This window comes from Desmodus rotundus, chromosome 1, assembly GCF_022682495.2.
Source record: "Desmodus rotundus isolate HL8 chromosome 1, HLdesRot8A.1, whole genome shotgun sequence".
NCBI lineage: Eukaryota > Metazoa > Chordata > Mammalia > Chiroptera > Phyllostomidae > Desmodus > Desmodus rotundus.
Genome location: NC_071387.1, coordinates 206,806,785 through 206,829,187, shown reverse-complemented (window position 1 = coordinate 206,829,187; position 22,403 = coordinate 206,806,785). Strand labels below are relative to the sequence as shown.

Sequence of the window (22,403 nt, the reverse complement as noted above, 5' to 3'; positions counted from 1 at the left end):
CTCTCCCGTTAAGCTGTCTGTCAGAAAACTTGGAGTGCAGTGCTGAGCGTGTTTCTTACGCACTGTGTCTTATCTACCCTGGGGAATGAAGTGTCTTTAAGCAAATAGCAGTGAAGTCAGATTCCCCTCCCCTCTGGAGAATGTATGCAGTGAGCTAACTCCTGAATTTTTCACTGCGTATGTTGATAGTGTGAACTTGAAATACAATTTAGAAACTTTCGCTACACAACTGAAGCCAGTATAAACCATTTTTGAATTTTATTTAATTTTTCAACTGCAGTTGACATTCAATAGGATTTGGTATCAGTTGCGGGTGTACAGCACGGTGCTTAGACGATCCTATGCTTCACAAAGTTCCAGTCTGCACGTCTCAGTCCCTTCACCTTCTTCACCCAATTCCCCATCCCTGTCCCCTCTGGCAGCCGTCAGTTTGTCCTCTGTGTCTATGAGTCTGTTTCTGTTCGGTTTGTTCATTTACATTGTTATTAGATTCCAGATATAAGTGAAGTCATAAGTGTTTGTCTTTCTTTGATGCAAAATATTTTCAACTTTTTATTCTGACTATACCAATAGTTTACTTAAAGGATATAAACATGTATTCAGGGGATAATATAAGATAGATGATTATATTCTACTTCACCGCTTAAGCTTTGCCAAGTGAAATTATGTTGGATTAGTATATTCATTTTAAAAGATTTCTTGCTGTCCTCCTACTTCACCACGTTATTAAAGTTAATGAACTAAAAATGTGGAAGTTATTTAAGCAATTAAGGAAAAGCCACTATTAAAACACTTAGCATTAACATATTTAATGAAAAAATGATCTTTAACTTAAGTACTATAGTGTTATTAACTGCTATTTAGAGAAGACCCAAGATGCTTATTGAATAAGGCAAATAGATTATTTTAACATTTTCCCCAATAAAAACAAAATACAGACATGACTTTAGTGTGATTTTTTTCTTTCCTTTCCCAGGAGTGGGCTGACCGTGAGAGCGCTGAATTATTTTTGTAGTTATTGACAGGAATATCAACTGATGTTCAGATTACTAGTAATAACGTCTTCCTGAGTTAGGCTTCCCCCTGAATTTAGTGGAGAAGCAGTATGTTAGAAGCACAGGCATAGACGGGAACGAGACACAAGTATCCACAAACAAGAGCAGGCCCAGGAAAATGATAAAAACCACATCCAGCACCCCGGAAGCCTGCCACGGGCCACGAGGCAGCACAGGACTGAGGCTCATCCGCCAGGTCCCTTTCAGCTGCTTTAGACCAGGCTGTGGTTGGAGGGCTCCCATCCCACATCTGGGCTCCACCAAATTTTGATCAACCAAATGTGGTTTACTACAAGGAGAGTTCCTTGTTTTGGTTACACCTGGCAGGCAGGTTGTAAAGCTGAGCTGGTCCTGCAGAGATGAGAACTTTGGGAACCACGTGCTGTGGGAAGAGGTGAGGAGTCCCAGAGTCACACAGTCTCAGCGCCCAGAAGACAGGGCCCGGCTCAGCCCCTGCGGTGCAGTGCGCAGGCCGGGACAGCCGGGGGTGCTCGACTAGGAGGGGGTAGCTGTGGAGTTTTGTTTCCACTTTGCCCAAACTTACATTTAAAAAAATTTTTTAAATTACATTTGTCATTTAATTCCTCTACACTTTGCATCCAAATACTTTGGTACTTCAAAACATGCACAGAAACCCTATAAAGCACTGAAAGACAACTATAAAAGTGTAAACGTTACTTAAAATGTCAGGAATATTTACAATCGGTGTGAGAAATGGTTAATTTGAAACATAGTTATATTCTTATTTTTTAGTTGTATCATTAGGGATGTCGTTCTTTTATTTATTTATGATTTTTATTTTTTATTAATTTTATTGGGATGACATTGGTTAATAATGTTATGTAGGTTTCAGGTGTACAATTCTATAATACATCATCTGTATATTGTATTGTGTATACACGACCTCAAGTCTCTTTCCATCACCATTTATCCCCCTTTACCCTCTCCTACTTCTCCCCACCCCCCTTTCCCTCTGGTAATTAATTATCTGGAAGTTCTCTTTTTTGGAACACTGTTCCCTGATTGGATGACTCATGCTTTCCGTCCAGCTTCTTGGCAGTAACATTATAACCTCCTAGTCATGCAAGCTACAGGAAGTTGTATGTTGGAGAAATCACAAAATTTAAGAAATTAAATTTAAAAATCAATTCTTTCCTCTTTTCATAAATGATTCAGATGACTATAGTCCAAACTTCAAAAAAAATTAATAAAGTATTCTTTAGGTGATCACAGTAATAATCCCTTCTATTAGCAATCTGAAAAATCTAGCGTAAAGAATGCTCCATATTTTATTAAAATATTGTAAAATACCACCCCATTTTTCATGTGTTTTAGATTTGAATAATCAGAATCTGAATCTACATGATTCTAAAGAATCATTACAAATACTTTGAGAATGAGCGTCCACGGATCTCAGCAGTATGGAAGAGATCTGCAACAATGTATCTGCATTTTAAATGCCATATTAGCATTCAGAGAATTAATGTTATATAGATAACATTAACATAAATACTCTCTTAGCTTAAAAGCTGATGTCTAAATTTTGTTGATGTTTCCAGTACTGAAAAGAAGGAAGATTTTTCTGTTTAGGTTTCCTTATTATGAATTTACACTCCATTCACATTTTGAAGATAGGAGGCCTGAGATCCAGAGAGATGAAATTATGTTTCACCTTCATCGATCTCAGTAGCAGCATGGCAGATACCGAACACCGTTCTTATTTTTCCACTCCGTGTGGTTCAGAGAGATGCCTGGGTAATTAAAGAGGATAAAATGTTCAAAAGTACTTGCCAGATCAGCCTTTGCGTTTGTCTTCCAACCTCCAAAACTAGACCGTAACATCCTAAGAAGATCCCATTAGCTAAAATTACTATTCTAAGACTTTAGCATTTGTAGAAACACTATTTTTGAAGAAGGCAGCAATGCTCTGGTCAAACAGATGAACAGATTAATTGCATTGTTTATTGGTTGAGCGCCTGTGCTTAATGAGCTAGATTGTAAATGGGCATTGTTTCCAAATATGAATAACTTTGCACTGAAAAAACCATTTTGCCAGTGCAGTTTAGGCACTGTTGGCTTTGTAAACACTGAATATTCACTTTAGAAAATCAATTTTTGTGATTTTTCCTGACAGAATAAAATAGATCCCACAGATTTTGTATTGTTCCCAAGCTATTCTTTGGCTCTATTTGATACAGACATCATTCAGATGTCTGTGGGAGTTCTTAATATTCTGTTACATTTGTCAGTCAGGTTCATACACAAACCTTGCATTCATCCGAAAGCAAACGTATGTGCTACGGCAAACGTCTTCACGAAAACTAGGCCTGCGAAGGGAGCTAATGGGAACGGGCGTGCGCAGTGTAGCTGTGTGCATGGGTCGCCAGAATCCCCAACGGACTTTTGAAGGAGTTATTTTTTCTTATTTACTCGTAGTTGGAGAAACTGAGCTATAAATGAGTTAGAGAATTTCAGGACACAGAGCATTGCACTGTTTCAGAATGTAAATAAATAAGTCAATTTCATGGGTTTTACTAGCAGCTTTGTACATATTTCCCAAATATTGTATACATTCAATTTTTTTCCTGGAGTAGAAGTATATGGAAATATTACTTTGGTTGATATTTTTTCTCTTTTGTATTTTAATATTAAAACGTTGCAGAAATTAAGTGTTTTTGACATTATCTGGATATACCCTATTATTGTTTTAAATTTTTTTAATTAAATTTTTGGGGGTGACATCGATTAATAAAATGATACAGGTTGCAAGTGTACATTGTTATAATACATTGTCTCTATATTGCATTGTGTGTTTAGCACCCAAAGTCAAATCTCCTTCTGTCTCCATGTATTTGACCCCCTTTGCCCTTTCCTACTTCCCTCTGGTAACCACCATGCCGTCTGTGTCTGTGAGTTTTTCTTTGTCTTGTTTGTTCATCTGTTGCTCTCAGTTTTATATCCCATATATTAGTGAAATCATAGGATTCTTTACTTTCTTGTTGGACTTCTTTTGCTTAGCACGATATTCTCAAGGTCCGTCATGACAGGAAGTAACAAGTGTTGGAGAGTCTGTGGAGAAAAAGAACCCTCATTCGCAGCTGGTGGGAATGCAGACTGGTACGGCCACTATGGAAAACAGTATGGAGGCCCCTCAGAAAATTAAGAATAGAGTTACCATGTAACCCAACAATTTCTCTTCTGGGTATCAACCCCCAAATTTGAAAACACTTATCATGAAGATACATGCACCCTTATGTTTATTACAACACTATTTACCGTGGCCAAGACATGGAAACAACCAAAGTGTCCTTTGAGAGATGATTCAATAAAGAAAATTCCATACATATATGGAACAGAATACTGCTCAGCCATCAGAAAAGATGAAATGCTGTCATTTTTGACAACACGGATGGATCTCAAGAATACCTCAGTATTTTAAATGGATAAAAGTTAATAGTTTAATTAGTTCCTCCTGGATTTTAAACCTAATTATAGATTTTGAAATTATGTGCTCATGTTTTAAAATTATAATTGCCTGTTTTTTCAGGGTATTTAGTACAAAAAGTTGCAGTAATTTAAAAGAAAATGTGGCTGCATTAAATACACAAAATGTATTATATCACAGTAATCTGTACAAAAAATTACCAGAATATTTGAGTGATAATGTTGGCTATGATGTTCGCACAGTGTTGGAGGGGCACCCTAGAATCTACTGTTTTCTGTAAAAACTTATCTGAAATTCTCATATCATAGATTGAATTCTGTGAGGTCAGAGAATTTCTCTGAGATTGTTCAGAAAAATATTAAATTATCTTCAAAGTCATAAGGTTTTATAGAAATATAGTTTATTAACAGAATGTTCTTCATTTCTGCACTTGCTAATTTTATACTTATTAAGACTCTTATGTAAATTAATTTTAAGAAGTTATATAAGAAATCAAGCTTTGTTCCTCTGAAAAGAGCTTTGTGATCGAACAGCTCTTATAATGGACAACGCTGTCTGCTTCAGGGGAGCTGAAGATAGCTGCTAATAATTACTGTGCGCACGGCACACTCATCTTTGCTGTGCTGTTTTCTTTGGAAAAAGAAATAACATTTTGTAATTTTCAGTTTTACAGAAAGTAAGGGAATTAACCTCATTTCGAACAAATGGAAGGATGTCTTAATCTCTTAGTCCTAGGAAGTTTCCTGTGATGTAAGTGACAAAAAATAACTCCTTATGGTCCTCTGACATCAACATATAATATTACTGCACCTAGAGTATCTACAAGGAGGTACAGGTCTAACAAGAACACATAACGGACAAGGAACTCCTGGGTGTGTTCCCAGGTGTCCAGGGTCATGAAATCTTAGGTCCTTTAGTTTTTCCTATTTTTTTGGTAGTAAAATATACATGACATAAAATGTATCACTTCAGCCCTGGCCAGGTACCCCAAGGATGCAGGTGGTCAGGGCACATACAAGAATCAACTCATGAATGCATAAATAAGTGGAAAAACAAAACTGATGTCTCTCTTTCAAATCAATGAATTAAAAATGATCATTTCAACTACATTTTGTACACATATTTTAAACATACTAAAAACCCCATAAAGCAGCAATTTAGAACATTAATGTCCCGAGAGCAATCCTGCCAATGTAACTTAAGTTCTTTAAGAATGTCCTAGCACGCACTAACTATCCATAATATACAGGGTGGGGCCAAAGTATGCTTACAGTTGTTCATACAGAAAAACCCAAATTAATAAATAATAATATAAGAATGAACTCTGTGTTTTCTGGGCTTACAACTGCAAGCCTACTTTTGCTCACCTCTGTGTACAGAAAACCAGGAATTCACAAACTTCAAGTTCTTCAAATTCTTGCATGTTCACTTCATATAAAAATATTTCCATATCTTTAATTGTTTTATTGTCATAAAAACACACCATGAGGTCTCCTTTCTTCAGGTTTTGAGCATACAATGCATTATCGTTGCCTGGAGATGCCGTGTTGTGCAGCCCACCTCTAGAGCTTACTCATCTTGCTGACTGAAACGAGTCCACGGGTAGCTCCTCTTTTCCTCCTCCCTTCAGCCCCTGGCACTTACCATTCTCTCCTCTGATTCTCTGAACTTGACCGTTTAAGATACCTCACGTATCTGGAATCGTGCAGTATCTTTCTTTTGTGCCTGGCTTCTTTTACTTAAAATCATGCCCTAAAGGTGTATCCATATTCTTGCATATTGTAAAACTTCCTTCCTTTTTAAGGATGGATAGTATTCTATCATATAAATATCCAACATTTTTTATGTGTTCATCGGTTGATGGAGATTTAGGTTATTGCCACATACTGGCTATTGTGAAAAGTGCTGCAATAATATAGGAGTGCTAATGTCTCTTTAAGATCTTGATTTCAATTCCTTTGGATAAATACCCAGATCTGGGGGTATGTAATACTTCTATTTTAAATTTGGGGGGGAATTCCCATACTGTTTTCCATAGTAGTTGCACCATTTTGCATTTCTACCAACAGAGTACAGGGTTCCAATTTATCTACATCCTCGCCAACACTTGTTTTCTTTTTTCTATTTTTTTCTCTTCTTTTTTTTTCTTCTTCTTTTCCTTTTCTCTTTTGATATAGCCATTCTAACAGTTGTGAGGTGGTATCTCATTCAGGTTTTAATTTGAATTTCCCTAATGATTAGTAACATTGAACATGTTCTCATATATATTGTCCATTTGTATTTTTTCTTTGGAGAAATGTTTATCTAGGTCTTTAGCCCATATGATGTGTGAATCTTTTTTTTCATACTTTGACATTTGTTTGTTTGTTTGTTGTTTGACTCCTGAGTTACAGGATTCCTTGTAAACCTACCTCACTTGTTTTTAATTGCAGTGTACAACTGTCACCACTCTCGAATTTCATACTTCTTTATTAGCCCAAACAGAAGCTCTCGACCCATTAAGTAGTCACTTCCCTCCTTCCTACTTGTTCTTACTATTACATTTGAGATGCAGTTATACTGCTGCTATTGAGTAGTAGCGGGATAAATTAGAGAAACATCAATAAAAAATGGAACCTCACATTGTGTTCCATGGTGCCCGCAGGTGCCGCCCCGGCCACTGGGTGTGCCCTCCATGGAAATTGGTGTTAGTGTAAGCTTTCCTCATAGACCAGATGGTAATCGTGATTTCTTATTTACATTTTCCCATTGATAAGGCCAATATAAATACAGGATCTTTCATAAGACACTCATGGCAGTCAAGAAATACCTTATTATTTGGGGTTAAATACGAGGATAAAAGTTCATTTATTTTTGTTACAGCATCATTTCAGCCTTCACCCAAGCCATTTCCTTTTCTTTCCAAATGAAAATGTAAGGCTCTTTTGATTAATCCATCTTCGACTCTTGTCTCATCTGTTGTTTGAAACAAACAAACATGGAACAAAATTTTATTTTTCTCTATTTTTAACAGTTACTTGTTGGCAATATTATCATTTATTACATTAGAGAATGAGTTCAATGGAAATATGAGGACCATGGTTTAAAAACATCTCTAAATTTTACCTGACTTCAGATAATTCATGTTGCACATAAAATATTAGTGTTTCAAACTTAACTGGAGTGAGCCCTTCTTTCCTCTCAGCCATTTCATGCCTTCACAATATTTTTGACTATATTCAAAAAAATTTTGAGGCCAGAAAGGGTGATTTTATATTTTATATAATCCCTAGAATGCCAAGTAAGTATGGCATTGATGCATAGTTAGTGCTAGCATATTACCTAAATGAAATGAATAAAAACTAAACAGATTGCTACGTAACTTGTCTGTGGCTATTGAGGTTATGAATTTAGAGTCTCTTTTCTATTTTAACTTTAGTCAAGTTTGATTTATCTCTTTTCAAATGAGACTGTCTTAAAAACTGAAACTAATTTTTACCTAATATTATTCATACTGTTAAATCATTTTTCTTTTATTTTACGTGTATGAATTATTTTGTACTTACATTGTAACAAAATGATATGAATGAAAGAGACATACATTTTACTGTTATAGTGAAGATTTTCTTCTTAAAAATACTTGAAGGTATTAACCCAAAATCTATTAGCTAATAACTTTTAAATTGCTTCGATAAATTTAACTTATATTTGGAAAAAATTTCAAATAGTAAAATATAAATATTTTATATGGTTTCAAAAACACAAAAACTAAAATCATTATAATGTTCTACTTTCAGAAAAAAATATACCTCTCAGATACACAGCTCAGAGACCATACTCAGTGAATATTTTCCTAAATAATGTTGCAGATTAAGAGGAGAATATCAGAGAAAAGTGCACATGAGAGAAAAAAGAACAAATGCCAGTGATCTAATGTTGTAAAAAAAATTAAAGATGGATGGATGGACAGACGGACAGATGGACAGACAGACATCAGTTACTGTTAGAGCTCCATGTGGAGAGAGGGGGACTCTGGGGCCCAATGGAGGCTGGAGAACAGGTACCGAAGCTGCCTGGCTGCAGCCTCATCTTCAAACTCAGGAGGAAACACATGTTGTTGCTTCAAAATGAAACAGTTCTCCCTTTAGGCACATTTTCTAAATGTCTCTTTGCGTGTTGTTGTCAATGAAATTGGTGTTCTGGTTTATTACATGGTAGAGTTGACGGGGTTGGCTTGGTCTGTTTGTAATGTAGCAGGGTGGCTTACAAAGGACAGAAATGAGCTTGTCACAGGCCTGGAAGCTAGGACATCCCAGACCGAGGCACAAGGGGACATGGTGTCTTCTCAGGGTTCTGGTTCACAGATGGCGTTTTCTTAGGTGTAATCTCATGTGGACAAAGGGGCAAGGGCCCCTCCTTTGGGCACTTTTATAAGGGTATTAATCCATTTATTGATGAGGACTCTGTCCCTCCTGAGCAAAGGCCCCACCTCCTGATACTATCTATCACCTTGGGGGCTAGGTCTCATCATAGGAATTTTAGGGGAACACAGACATTCAAACCATAGCAAGAGTTGTAAAATTAACCCAAGAATTAATCTTTTTCAAAGTACCAAACAATAGTAAAACACGCTGAGTGGTGAGGTGGCTGTGGCATCACGAAGAGGCACTACGTCGAGAACACAGAGACCTGGTTTTATTCCTGACCTCTCCCAGCTAGGCGTGAACGGTATGTAAGTGAGCCTGCGGTTCTGGGCTCTTGCCCTCATCTGTGAAATGAGAGGATTGGATACAGTTTTCCGTGGTGCCTTGTGGCTCTGACTGTCTCCTTCTGTACTAAGCATATGTTAATCTCCCTTGGACAATATAAAAGGCAATTTGAATGTCTTTGGGGTCATCCTTATAAACAATTCATTAATGTGTAGTACTGCGTGGGGATATAGGCTAAAGAAATCTTTCTTAGAATTATGGAACTCCTTTCATTCTGTGTCAATGACTTGCAGGGCATATGCTAACGATTATTTTTAACATTAAATACCATCTTTAGAAGAGCCCTCTTGGGGAGTTTTCTTCCACTAGTCTTTAGTTTATAGCTACAATACATCCTAGTTTGTTATGGCATTACCCATTTATAGTAACACCTAAACACACTGCCTGATCCAACCATTTCAAGTAGGTCAGTCACAAAACAGGAAATAATTAAGCTAAAACCTCCCTGCATCTTAGGGAATAGGTGTCAACATACAGGTATAAGCAGTGGTTGCATTTATTCCCTTCTTAAACATTTAACATGTCTTCGACTGGTTTTACCAAAAGCCATTAATTTTGTTCTAGGTTAGTTTAAACAGGCAATCTGACAAAAGGCTGTAAAGAGTACATTGCAGGTAATTCATTGTGTGCAAACAGACCCCTAAATATTTGGAAAGTCACAGTTAAAAAATAGATCACTTCTACGCAGCAGAGAGAAAGAAGGAGCTTATACCCTTTGCAATGGCATGGATGGAACTGGAGAGCATTATGCTAAGTGAAATAAGCGAGGTGGTGAGGGACAAATACCGTATGATCTCACCTTTAACTGGAACATAATCAACAAAAGAAAAAAACAAACAAAATATAACCAGAGACATTGAAATTAAGAACATTGTAACAATAGCCAGAGGGAAGGGGGAGGGGATAGTGGGGAGAGGGGTCTATAGGAGCTACTATAAAGGACACAAGGACAAAATCAAGGGGGAGGGTAGAGGTGGGGGAGGGAGGTGGGACTGGCTGGGGTGGGGTGGAGGGATGGGGAGAAAATGCAGACAATTGTAACAATAAAAATAAATAAATAAAAATTAAATAAATAAATAAATAACAAAAATAGATCAGCCCAGCTGGTGTAGCTCAGTGGATTGAGCACAGGCCTGCGAACCAAAGGGTTGCTGGTTCAATCTCCAGTTTGGGCACATGCCTGGGTTTCGGGCCAGGTCCCCAGTGAGGGGTGTGTGAGAGGCAACCTTACACTGTTGTTTCTCTCCCTTTCTTTCTCCTTCCCTCCCCTTCTACAAATAAATAAAAAAATATATTTTTAAAAATAGATCAGGTCACAAGGAAAGGAGCTAGATAAATAACCAGCAGCAATAGACAAAGACACTTTAGTGAAGAGACAACAACCTTGCGCATCTCGGAGCCACTGAAAGGAGACACGAAGTTCGGAAGAAGCCCCAGGTAAAAGCGGTACAGAGATGCGGGAAAATCCAGGCAGTGACTCCTGTGCTGCGAATAGTAGAGGAAGTGTTATGTACAACGGTCACCGTGAATGATCACAACGATTGAAACATATGTTCAGGATTCTCCAGGCAGAGCACATTTCAGAGCACGCACGGGGTGCCCAGCCATGCAGCACAGGGTTTGAGAGTGATCTCAAATTCTGGAGTGCAGAGATCCCTGAGTTTGAGATCTCTGGGGAGACAAAGAAATGTCTTTATGTTCTTTTTTATTGGAAATGTTGACATATGTATAGAAATACTTTAATTTTGTACCCTTTCGTATTTGAACTTCCTCCCATATCTCACGAGTGTCATTCTTTGCGCAAGGGCAAGAAATTGGTACTAGTTAGGTCGGACAAGTTAGGAAACTAGTATTTATTTAGCACCACTCTATGCCATATGAACATTTAATTCTCAAATTAAGTTTCTGTAATTTCTGTTTTACCATTTTATTAGGTGGAGAAATAGAAGATCAAGGGATTCCAGTTTAAAAAAATTATAATTATAAAAACCTTCAAATACCAACAAACATATATATGGGTACTACTATTTAAACATTTGATTTATATTTTTATTTATTTATAACCTTCCAGTTATCACTTCCTTCTTCAGACACTTGATGCCAAAGTGCAAGAAAATGTGAAACAATTTATCTATCAATAATTTTTCTTATCCAAACTATAATACTATGCTGGAAATGTGCTCAGTGGTTTCTGAAGCTCTGAAAATATCTGCTTTAGTGTAGAGAAAGTTAAAGTGCTGGAATGTTATTTTTAAGGTAGGAAAATTGGGAGTCAGATGTGTTAAGTTTTTTAGTTAAAAGCTTTACTTTATAGTTGTTTGATGATCCCAAGTTTGTTTTTTTTCCAAGTTTATTTTCATTTTCAGGGGTGTTACTCCGATTTTTTCTAATTTGATAATATTAAAGAAATATATTTGTTATTATTTAAATGTGTGACTGGTTGATTGTTCCACATGAAGTTTCATATGTTTGAAGAACAAAAGCAGTCTTTAATGTCGACTCCATTAGCAGTAAACTAGAGTCAGTGCTATATTGTTAAAATATATAATTCTGATATTTTCCTTTTTCTCAAGTAAAAATTAGCTGTGAGTCTGTTTGAATTCTACCCAATGAAAGGAAAATTCTAACCGGACCAGAGTCCTATGGCACAGTATGGTTTGTTGCTGCCATTTCATTGCTGTTACAAACATGAAAACTTGATTTTAGCCCTGGCTGGTGTAGCTCAGTGGATTGAGCATGGGCTGCTAAGCAAAGGGTCTCAGGTTCGATTCCCAGTCGGGGCACATGCCTGGGTTGCGAGCCAGGTCCTCGGTGGGGAACATGTGAGAGGCAACCACACATTGATGTTTCTCTCCCTCTCTTTCTCTCTCCCTTCCCCTATCTCTAAAAATAAATAAATAAATAAAAATCTAAAAAAAAAAAGAAAACTTGATTTTACAAAGTACAGAAGTGAAATCATTCATTCTTAGAGGCTCTCCCACGTCAGCCTTAGCTAAAGCTGAAATTAAAATCCGTTATGCACACGATCCCGAATGATCAAGTCAGTCAGTGATTTTCACACTTCTGTACCTCCTGCCACTAAAATGCAGAGAAGTTGAAACACGTGCACTGGAATGTTCTGGGGTATAGACTAAAGCCTCTTGTCTCAGTATGAAAATTTATTAAAAATGTCAACGTTTACAGTATATTCTACAATTTATTTTATTTTAATGTTACAAGGCTTTAAATTTCGCACCATGATGCAGGAAGATTCGATATAGGTATTCCTTGTCTTCTCCGAGACTCTTGTATTTCCTGATATCCTTGATATCCTCCTGACTTCCAGGCAAAGATACCGATCAGGCTGGAGCCCGGGGAACAAGCAGGATAGTAGGTGATAGGAGAGCAGCAGAGGCATGTTCACATGTGGCCCTGAGGAGCATTGGGGGAGTACGGCTTTCCCTCTAAGCCTGGGGTACTTGGAAGGTTCTACACAAAGACAGGACATGGTCAGACCTACATTTTCAGAGGATAACACGAGCCCCTGGGCTGAGAATAAATTATGAGCAGTCAGAAGGGGGAGCCGAGAGGACAGTCAGGAGGCTTTTAAAGTCTTCCATGTAAGAGGCGATGACTTGGTCAGAGTTTGCAGGAGTGCAGATGCACAGGGGGTATGTTATAAAAGACCCAGAAATATCACTCAGCGATTTAAACATTACAAAAACATACCGATATATGCAACCACATGGATGTATCTTGGAAACATCATACTAAGGGAGAAGATGCCAGATGTAAAAGATTACACATTGTATATGCCATTTATTTACAAGTCTAGGAAAGGCAACCAAGTTACAGAAAGTAGATTAGTAGTTTCTTGGGACTGGTGAGGGGGTGGACAAGACAACCACCTAGGAGAACCAGAGAACTTTGGGGAGTGATGGAAATGTTCTAAAACTTGGGCATGACAGTGATCGCTTATGGAAATGTACACTTAAAGCGAGAATGGTACTCTATGTGAATTAGACTTCAATCAAGCTATAAATAAAAATAGTGTATAGACTAAAATTTATTGACAGAAGTAGTGTATGAGAGAAAGAAATGTGGCAAAACCAATTGCAATGTTTTTAGCCTCAGCTACGGATAGAAAGTCATCATTATGGGATATATAGTGATGAGATATTGAATGGTAATATGAGGTTTCGGGGGAGGATTTCAGCTTCGGATTTGTTAAATGTGAGCTCCTCATTTCACTTCCAACTAGAGATAGCAATCAGGCAATTGGACAAAAGGAACCGGATTGAACGAAGTCTGATCTGCAGACATACTTTTAGGACTTCTCAGCGAATATGTGCAGGAGTGGACAAAAGCAGGCCTGTGGTAGTGAGTACGTGAAGCACTACGTTAATGAAGCTATTGTAATAATGGCTTTAGAAAGACCTGCGTGTCTTTTTCCGTGCATACAACAGTAAAGCTACTTTCGCCAACCCCTGTATTATTTAAGCCAGGAGACTAGAAGCTGAAAACATTCCCTATCAATGCATGTTGATTATGAAGAGAAGAGGAGGCACTAGAACAATTTTCAAATTTTTCTATCATTTTCCCTTTCTTTTTAAATGTCTGTAAGCCACCCCCACTTCCCAGCCGCACTGTAGGCAAATGCCTGGCTAAACACCATGTGAAAAAGATACTCATTAATTAGCAGAAGCTCTCTCCTTTCCCTTGGTTTTATTAGTCATGACATTTATAGGGTGCTGGCACAAAAAAACAATAGCTATTGATAAATCATTGACAGTTCAAATGGCTCTTGTTCAATTTGCATTGCATATATACACTTATACTCAGAAATCCATATACATCTGTATGTATATATACACACAAAATATAAACATACATATGTATGTTTGTGTATGTATGTCTATGCATTTTCTTGTGAATCAACTGCCAGTACTCAGGTTTTGTTCAAGTTTGAGCTAAGCGTAAGTGAGACCTCTACGGTTTTTCTCATTCTGCAGGGTTATACTTAGCACTTCCTTCTAATAACACCCCTTACTCTCTGCTAGGTATTTACCAAAGGTTATTATAGTAATTATATATTGCAGCTTCCCCAGCGGATTAACACGGGCTTTTACATTGTTCCGTGGTGAGACCAACAACTGATCAATGCTCGGGTCTAAACATGGATTTTGACTGGGCCGGGTTTAACCTACGTGTGTGCAGCCTCATTGTCCTGATATCACATCAGGTCAGACGTGATAAGCACTATAATCTCATGCATTTTAATCTTTTTTATGCATTATATACTTAATGACATTATGCTTTTAATTTGTACTGAAGGAATTAATCTTTGTTAGAATTATTCACTCCTGGAAAAACAAATTAATCCAAAGGAGTGCACATTTTAAGTATTTTAAAAGCTCCTTTCTTCATCAGATATGTAATTTCTCCATGGTAATTTACTGATGAGTCATTTAATTCTTTGTCTTCTTTTAATTATTCTCCAGATGATATTTACTCTTAGTAATTGTTGTGTATCTTCAGATATTCAATTGCTTTAAATTTGGAAAGCCATGGGCAGTAAAACTGAAGCAGTTGTTTAAAAAAAAAAATCTAGAGAGACTTTCAAAGTAACTCAAGCTGTAGCTAATGCTGAGAAATATTTTGACCAAAAATAATGAAGAATATCAGTGATATTTTAATAACATTCTTAGTTTCAAACTATTAATTTTTTAATGCACTTATACAGGGATTATGGAAATAACTTATTGCCCATCACTAAAAGCTTAAAAAATTGTTCAAGGGCGGTAGAACAAGGGTATTGGTAAATATTAAAAGAAATATTTAACTCCATTACTGACAGTGCATGTATCTCCCCAATGGAGGGCTAACAACTCAACTTGCATCTTTTCAGGGAAGAATTTTATGCACACACACACGACACAATGTTGCAACATTCAGTGCACCCAGTTTTTTAAAAATTTATGCCATCTTAATGACCGTTCACTAGTCTAACCGCTGCGGTCACGGGTACCCTGTAAGATTTAACTTTGGTGTGAAGTGTCGCCTCTAGGTTTATGGCTGACGGACTCCATGGCTTAGGCAACACTTTGTCCTTCATCTTCGAATTTTTAAAAATTAAATGACAAGTCATTTTAAGTTAATGAACTAAGTTATGGACCTTCCAGCCACTTCAAATAAGGCATATTATCCTCCTTGGGGGGGAAAAAAAGACTAGGCATTTTGTCACAATTAATAGGTGTTTGATTTTTCTCTGTAATGTAAAATTAGAATTTAAAAAAAAGTAAAGGAGTTTAAATGTTTTACATATATTTGGCCTTATCAAACAAACCTATCTCATGTCATATTTGGTAGTACTTCAAAAGTGTAATGCAAATCAGGTACCTAATCAAGACTAAACAATATTGTCTACAAAAAGGAACATTTTAGAACATATATAGCTAATCTAGCATATGTTGAATACCTATTATATATGAGTTGCTGTATTAGAAAATAGAGATACGATGAGGAAAATACACCTCAAGATGCCTATGGTCTAGTTAAGAATATAGAAAATTTCGTAAGCAGTTATGACAGTCAGAAAAGAACCAAGGAGCATGTTTGGTGTGGTACGAGCATAAATGCCCCACCTAATCTAATCTAGATCTTTCTACTGTGAGTTTCTGATCACCAGCATAAGCACCGTTGAGGACATTGTTAGAAATGCCAAATCTCAGTTCCAACGCCACCCAGACTGAATGAGAATCTTCATGTTAATAAGGTCCTCATGTTATTTGAATATGCATTAAAGTTTGAGCCAACCCAAGTGGTAGGGGAAAATATGCAGAGAAAGGATCAGTAAATGGGGATGGAAGGAGACTTGACTTGGGGTGAGAAGCACTCAATCTAATATACAGACAATGTATTGTGGAAGTGTGTAACTGAGGCCTGTATAATTTTATTAACCAACATCATCCCCATTACCCTCATAAATTCAATTGGAAAAATGGGATTCCAAATGGCAATATGATTCATTTATGGAGAATAAGGTAAAATGTCTTGGAAACAGAGAGATGATTATACTCTAAACCAGATCTATAGCTTAGCTCTTGGTTGGATAGAGAAGCTGTGGGGGAGAAAGGAGATGATTTCAATTCTGGGCCTGTGTTTGATGTGCTTTGAGACATGTTTTAAAAGTAGATGCTTAAGGGGAAGGTAGACCTATGAGTCTGAAGATCTGAAGTCAGTTCTCTGCTGGAGTTATTGATTGGAAAGTGGTGGTATATTGACTGTAACTTGTCAGACAGGGGAAGGATTGCTCAAGGCAAATATGTGAGGTGAAAATTTTAAGTATGTCTCTGGGTATAGTCCTTGGAACTACCAGAATATAAAGAGACCTCAACAAATAAGAATGCAAAAAGCAGCCAGGGAGGAAAGAGGAAATAAGAAGAGCATCTAGGTGGAGAATCCAGGGACTGAGATGCCTTGTGGAGGAAGGGATCAATGATACTGTTGTCTTAATTTGGGTTCGACTACAAGAGCCTAAGAAAGGGATTTGGGTGTAGGTGATTTATTGAAAAAGCAGAATGGGGAACAGGAAGAGTAAGAGTGCGGTAAATGGAAAGCCAATGAAGTATATTTTGCAATGTGGTCAAGTGGACTTGCACTTGGTCCCACTGATACCCTTGAGGAAAGATGTAGAATGCACTCTAGAATTGTCTCTGTGTGGGAGGGGAAGCTATGACATAAATCTATAGACTCAAGTCCCTCATTGGTTGAATGTTATTTGACTAGTATTATCTATACTTGTCCCATCCCCAAACATCCATGAAACTCTACCGTGAGCTAACCACGTTTTCTAAGCTTCTCAGCATTTAGGCAGAGACCCTGAGGTTAACTGTCAAACAGAGGTGTAGCTGAGGTCAGAGGTGGGCCAGCTGTGAGGACAGGGGGGTTGCGTGGGGCATCAGCAGGGTCAGCTACTAGTGTTCAGTGCTGTTCAGTATTCTTACCAAATAACAGCATCTTTGCAAAGTATCTAAGTATCGTGGTGATCATTGGCAGATCATTTAAATGTAAGGAATTGTTAGTGGAGTAGAAGGAATGGAAGCTGTAGTCCGATATATAAAGTTTTAATGAGTAGTAGACAGTGAGATAGTGAGTACAGACCACTCTGTCAAGAGATTGGTTGAGAAAGGAAAGGGAAAAACTTGGGCAGTAGGTGGAGGGATGATTGTGCTCAACTGAGAGCCTTTTTTTTTTTTTGAAAGACAGGCATATCAGGTAGTGAATGAGAGCACAAACTGGATCCAGATGGCCTAGGTTCCAATCCTGCCTTCGAATCTGATTAGCTGTGTGACTTTATACAAGTTGTTGCAACTCTCTGTACCCCAGTTTCATCATCTGTAGGGCGGAGATAATGGTGGCAAAGCGAGTATCAGTACACTGCTTAGTTGGGTGCCTGGAAAAGAGTTTGTAGTATTCAATTATTATTATTATTAATCAATTTAAATGAATGGTATGTTTAAAAGCTATTTGACTAGATCCAATACACAGAAGAGAAAGTTGAAGTTATAGCAGAGACTGTAGCGTGTAGGGGTAATGTTCCTGAGGAGAGATGATGATAAGATAGTCAAACACCCCTGAAAGATTAACTTCAAAATAGAGAAAAGACACCGTTTCAATTGTTACCAGAGCAGAAAGAAGAAGAACTAGGAGTTAATAGATGGTCCTGTGTGAAAGCTTCTGTTCCTTGTGAACTGTTCGGGAAGAGTCGCACAGATGTGGCGCTACCACCGTGGGTGAAAGAAGTTGTCGGGGAGGGAAAGGAGGGCGTTCAGAGAGCATAGACTCTTTTCAGTGGCCCATTTGCTTTAACTTGCTAATTTTTACTTTTATGTAATTTGCTCCCATAATAAAATGAAAAGTGTAACTTCTGACTCCCACCTTCCAGTAATCTTCAGTGTACAAAATGATGCCTTGGGACCGGAAGACGGTTCTTTTCATTCTAACGAAGATCGCTGCCTCGTTTCCACATTCACGGGCTGAGGGCCAGTGCCCCTTTTCTTAGAAACTTTGTCCTTCTTTGGATGATGTTCATCATTTTTTTCTGGTTCTGCTCTCACATCTTGCTGCCAAATGTCAGTTCCCTTATCTTGATCACCCTCCATGATTCACCTGCTTTTAAAATACAAGTTCTACTTCTCCACTTCCCCTGACTCATTGACTACGTGTGTATGTTCTCTCCGGAGAGCCTGACCTACACATACGCGTTAGAGTGTGCGCACATCTCCACCTTAACTTATCGAAGCTGAATTTCCTTCCTTTCCCTGACTCTCACTCGAAGTGCTTCCTTATGTCCTAAGATAACACAGTACTTAGCATATAGAAGTGGCTCTGATATTTTAGTGTCTCCAGAGCCTGTTAAAACACAGACTGCTTAGCATTTGTGATTCAGAGTTTCTAATTCAGTAGGTCGGGGGTGAAGACTCCTGTGCATTTCTAACAAAGCCCCTGGGGTGCTGGTATTTGGCAGCCACACCCTGAGAACCATCAGCCCACAGCGGTAGGTTAGTATTTGTTAGATCAATGGTTGCTGTAGGTCAGTGAGTGGTTACAATGTATAACATAGGCTCAAAAATCAAACGAGTCAGTATGAATAAATGACAAAAAATATTCATAGAAATATGTTCTGAAGGACCTAACACCCTTCCGTGGTAGATTAGTAAACTGAAGTCTAAAAGAACAAAATGAATTTTGTAAGGAAAAAAAACTGGATTCCACCAATCCCAACTTCCCTTAAAAATAAAACAGTTTTATATGTAATATTTTTATTTAGCTAATTAAGGATTAGTTTTCCAACTCCAGAGACAGGCACAGAGCGGGTTATTTTAGATGAGTAGGCCTGTGCATATGGGCACAGAGTTCTCCCAAGGGAATAACATCTGACTAAACTTTAATGCTGCCTCCCATAACCCTGAGATGCATACAAAGAATTGAGAAATTTAGAGTTCAGTATTCCGGGTAAGGTTAAAATTTCTCACCACTCCAAGCAATGTTTGGGCCAAAACCTTGTTGAGAAAAGTAAGCAGAGATTGCTTGGCACCTACGAGTACAGAAGAAACGCATCCTTTATTCAGCTAGAGCTGAAAGGACATCTCATCACCGCAGCCAGCGTCCAAACTGTGGTGGTCTCATTGTCTGACGTGGTTTTAGTATTCTCTCAAGTTCACATGTTCGGCAGGACTCACTGGATAGCAGGCTATACCCTCATATATGGCTTTTGTTTAAAGTCAAAGGAACCGTGTGTGCAACAGAGAAAAGGACACACACAGGCGCGAAAGGCTGAGGGCCTTTCCCCGGCATGAGCCCTTTGGGGGCTCCATCTTACAGTGCCTGGAATGCCCTGTGTCTCTCTTTGGCTTCACCCACCAAGATCTGTGCAGGGAGCCTTGATCTGGGGAGAGCTCACCGATGATGTTTTCCATAGCTCTTTATCTAGTCAAGCCAGACTAGTCAAACCAAGGAGGCCAGCTGGAAGTCCTTAGTGCGGAAGTGAACCTTGAGGTACACCAAACATTTCACTGCCCTCTTTTGGGCTAAGACTAAAAATTAGATACAGATGTGTCTCTAAAAATGAAGATAGAGCTGTTCCAGGGCAGCTGCAAATGAACTTTATCCTACAGAACGGTGTGTAGAGAAGGCCACAGAAGCTTCTAGGGGCCAAGCAGACTGAATCCAAGTCCCCAGAGGTGAGCTAGCAAGCTATAGAGGTTAGGAGGCTCATTGATTCAAAGTTCTTCGGAAAATAACAACCCGGTGTCTCCCAAGTATGTATGAGAAGCCATGTATACGCAATGACAGTGACAGTGTCAGTGCCTGAATTCAAAATGCTTAAATTGTCATCGAGTTGCTTTAGATATTGATACAGATATATATAGGGGGGGGGAGGGAAGGAGAGAGACCTGCAGGCTCTAAATACTTTAGGGGGATAATCTGGTTACCAAATAACAATAGTTTGAAATCTCATGACAGGGTTGTATTTCATTAGTTGATACTAATTAGTTGATTATTACTAATCAGTATTAGTTGATACTAATTACTTGATTATTACTAATTAGTAGTATTTCATTAGCTGATATTAGTTGATAGTTCTCTCAAAGGGAGCATCCAAACAATATGAATGTTATATGTAAGGAAACTATGTAGGGAAAATTGAAGAAATAGAATTCAATGGGTTGCTGTTTCTCATAAATATGTGTTATCAATTATAATTATAATTATAATTTCAATAAGTATAAACAAGGAGTCAGAAGACCTAGATATTCCAATCAGAACTCTGTTAATAGGAAGATTTGAGAAAAAAGTTTCCCTACATAACACATGAAATATATTTTGTTTAAGGGAAGAATCTTATTCCAGTATCTTTGCCTGGTTTCTGGTTTTGTTACCTACTATTTTATTTGTACTCAGTTTTATTATCTGTGCAACCAAACTAACTTTGAGGGCTTTGACTAATTTTTTCAAAGTGTGGTCTCGTGATCACCTGTTTCTGAAACACTGAAGGAGCAGGTCTCAGCCTCACATGCGATGAGTCACGTGGAGGTCCTGCTGAGGTGTAGGTTCAGGTGGCGTGGGTCTGGATGAAGCCCGACGTTCTCTTCTCGTGAGCCCCAGGTAGCATCCGTGCCGCCGTGCTCCTGCTTGAGTAGAACGGAGGTTATTTCTTTTGAATCTTTACTGTATCTTACTTTAATCTGTATTTAATCTATTGTACTTTATTTTAATCTGTATTTAATCTATTTAATCTGTATTGTATTTTATTAAATTACCCTTTTAGTCCCCTTATACCCCGTTCCCCCAGTAATCACCACCCTGTTGTCCATGTCCATGAGTCCTTTTTCATTTTTGCTCAATCCTTCTACCTCCAATCTCCTCCCCCACCACTAGCTGTCATCCTGCTATTTTTTCAAACAATACTGTCTCCCTGGGTGTCTACGAGTGTGTGTGTAAGTTCACAGTGGCACATACATCCAGGGGCTCAGTGTCTGGGGTTAAGCCTGCACATCTGTATTCCCAGAAGGCAACCCCACATCTAATTTTATGAACAACCAAGTGTAAGAACTACTTAGTTAAAGGAACTTAAACGTCCCGGTAAACTTTCTGCTCTGAAAGTATGTGGCCCCAGGCTCACCCTCATCCCCTCCTAAGTCCTGCACTAAAGGGTGACTACTCTCCTCCCTCACCAGGCAGCCGTGCCTCCTGAGTGTCTACCACTCGCAGACAGCTGGCCAGCGTGCTGTCTCTGTGTCGCAAGTTGATCAGGTCTGATCTTTTCCTGTGGGGTCTAAGATAAAACCGCTCACGTTACCCAAAGTTATGTGATTCTTTCTCCAGATGAAGACTCAAAGAGCAGCTTCATACTTCTTTTGGAACCCAGCTAAAAATGAAATATATATATTCGCTATTTGTTTCTAGCCCATCACGGGCTTTTCTGGGGCTACACCCTTAAATTCACTCTGAACTCCTTTCATGCCTTCTTGCCATAATATCTCAGTTCATTACAGGAAACATTTACCTAAATAAATACCTTCTACGCTGTGTGACCCGGATTAGGAACATTACAACCTAGTACCTTAGCTCCTTCCCCTTAACGAATTCTCCTTTTTGTCACTGTTATTCAAGTGCCATTGAATACAGCACAAAGTAACCTGATGATTTCTCATTCCACTTAACAAATTCTCTATTTTTTTTTCCTTTCCTTACAGTACAAGCAAGTGGAACAGTACATGTCGTTCCATAAGTTGCCAGCGGACATGCGTCAGAAGATTCACGATTACTATGAACACAGATACCAAGGCAAAATCTTTGACGAGGAGAACATCCTCAACGAACTCAACGACCCTCTGAGAGAGGTAAGCTGTGTCGTCCTGCATCTCCTCGGCACAGGACGTCATCTCTCTTCTCAAGGGAAGTCCTCAAGTCCGTGCTATAACATTACTCAAAAGAAATATTGGAATTAAATGATAAGACCTCTTTTGTTGCCCTTATTATTTTTTACATTTTCCCATATACATGGTTTTAATTGTTAAAAAATACTGGGAAATGGTTTTAATTATGATTCTCAGAGCTGTTTATTTCTGTATCCCTAGTTATTAAAATTCCTTTCTGTGTTCTGATTGT

At 38.3% G+C, this 22,403-nt stretch overlaps 1 protein-coding gene across 1 annotated transcript in view; it reads left to right on the top strand.

The window, feature by feature from the left end:
* HCN1 (hyperpolarization activated cyclic nucleotide gated potassium channel 1) overlaps positions 1-22,403 on the top strand; it is a 296,663-nt gene that overhangs the window by 216,556 nt on the left and 57,704 nt on the right. The window contains exon 5 of the mRNA XM_024571964.4: positions 21,989-22,135. Coding sequence (XP_024427732.3) covers positions 21,989-22,135 — 147 coding nt within the window. The remainder of the gene's footprint in view (positions 1-21,988; positions 22,136-22,403) is intronic.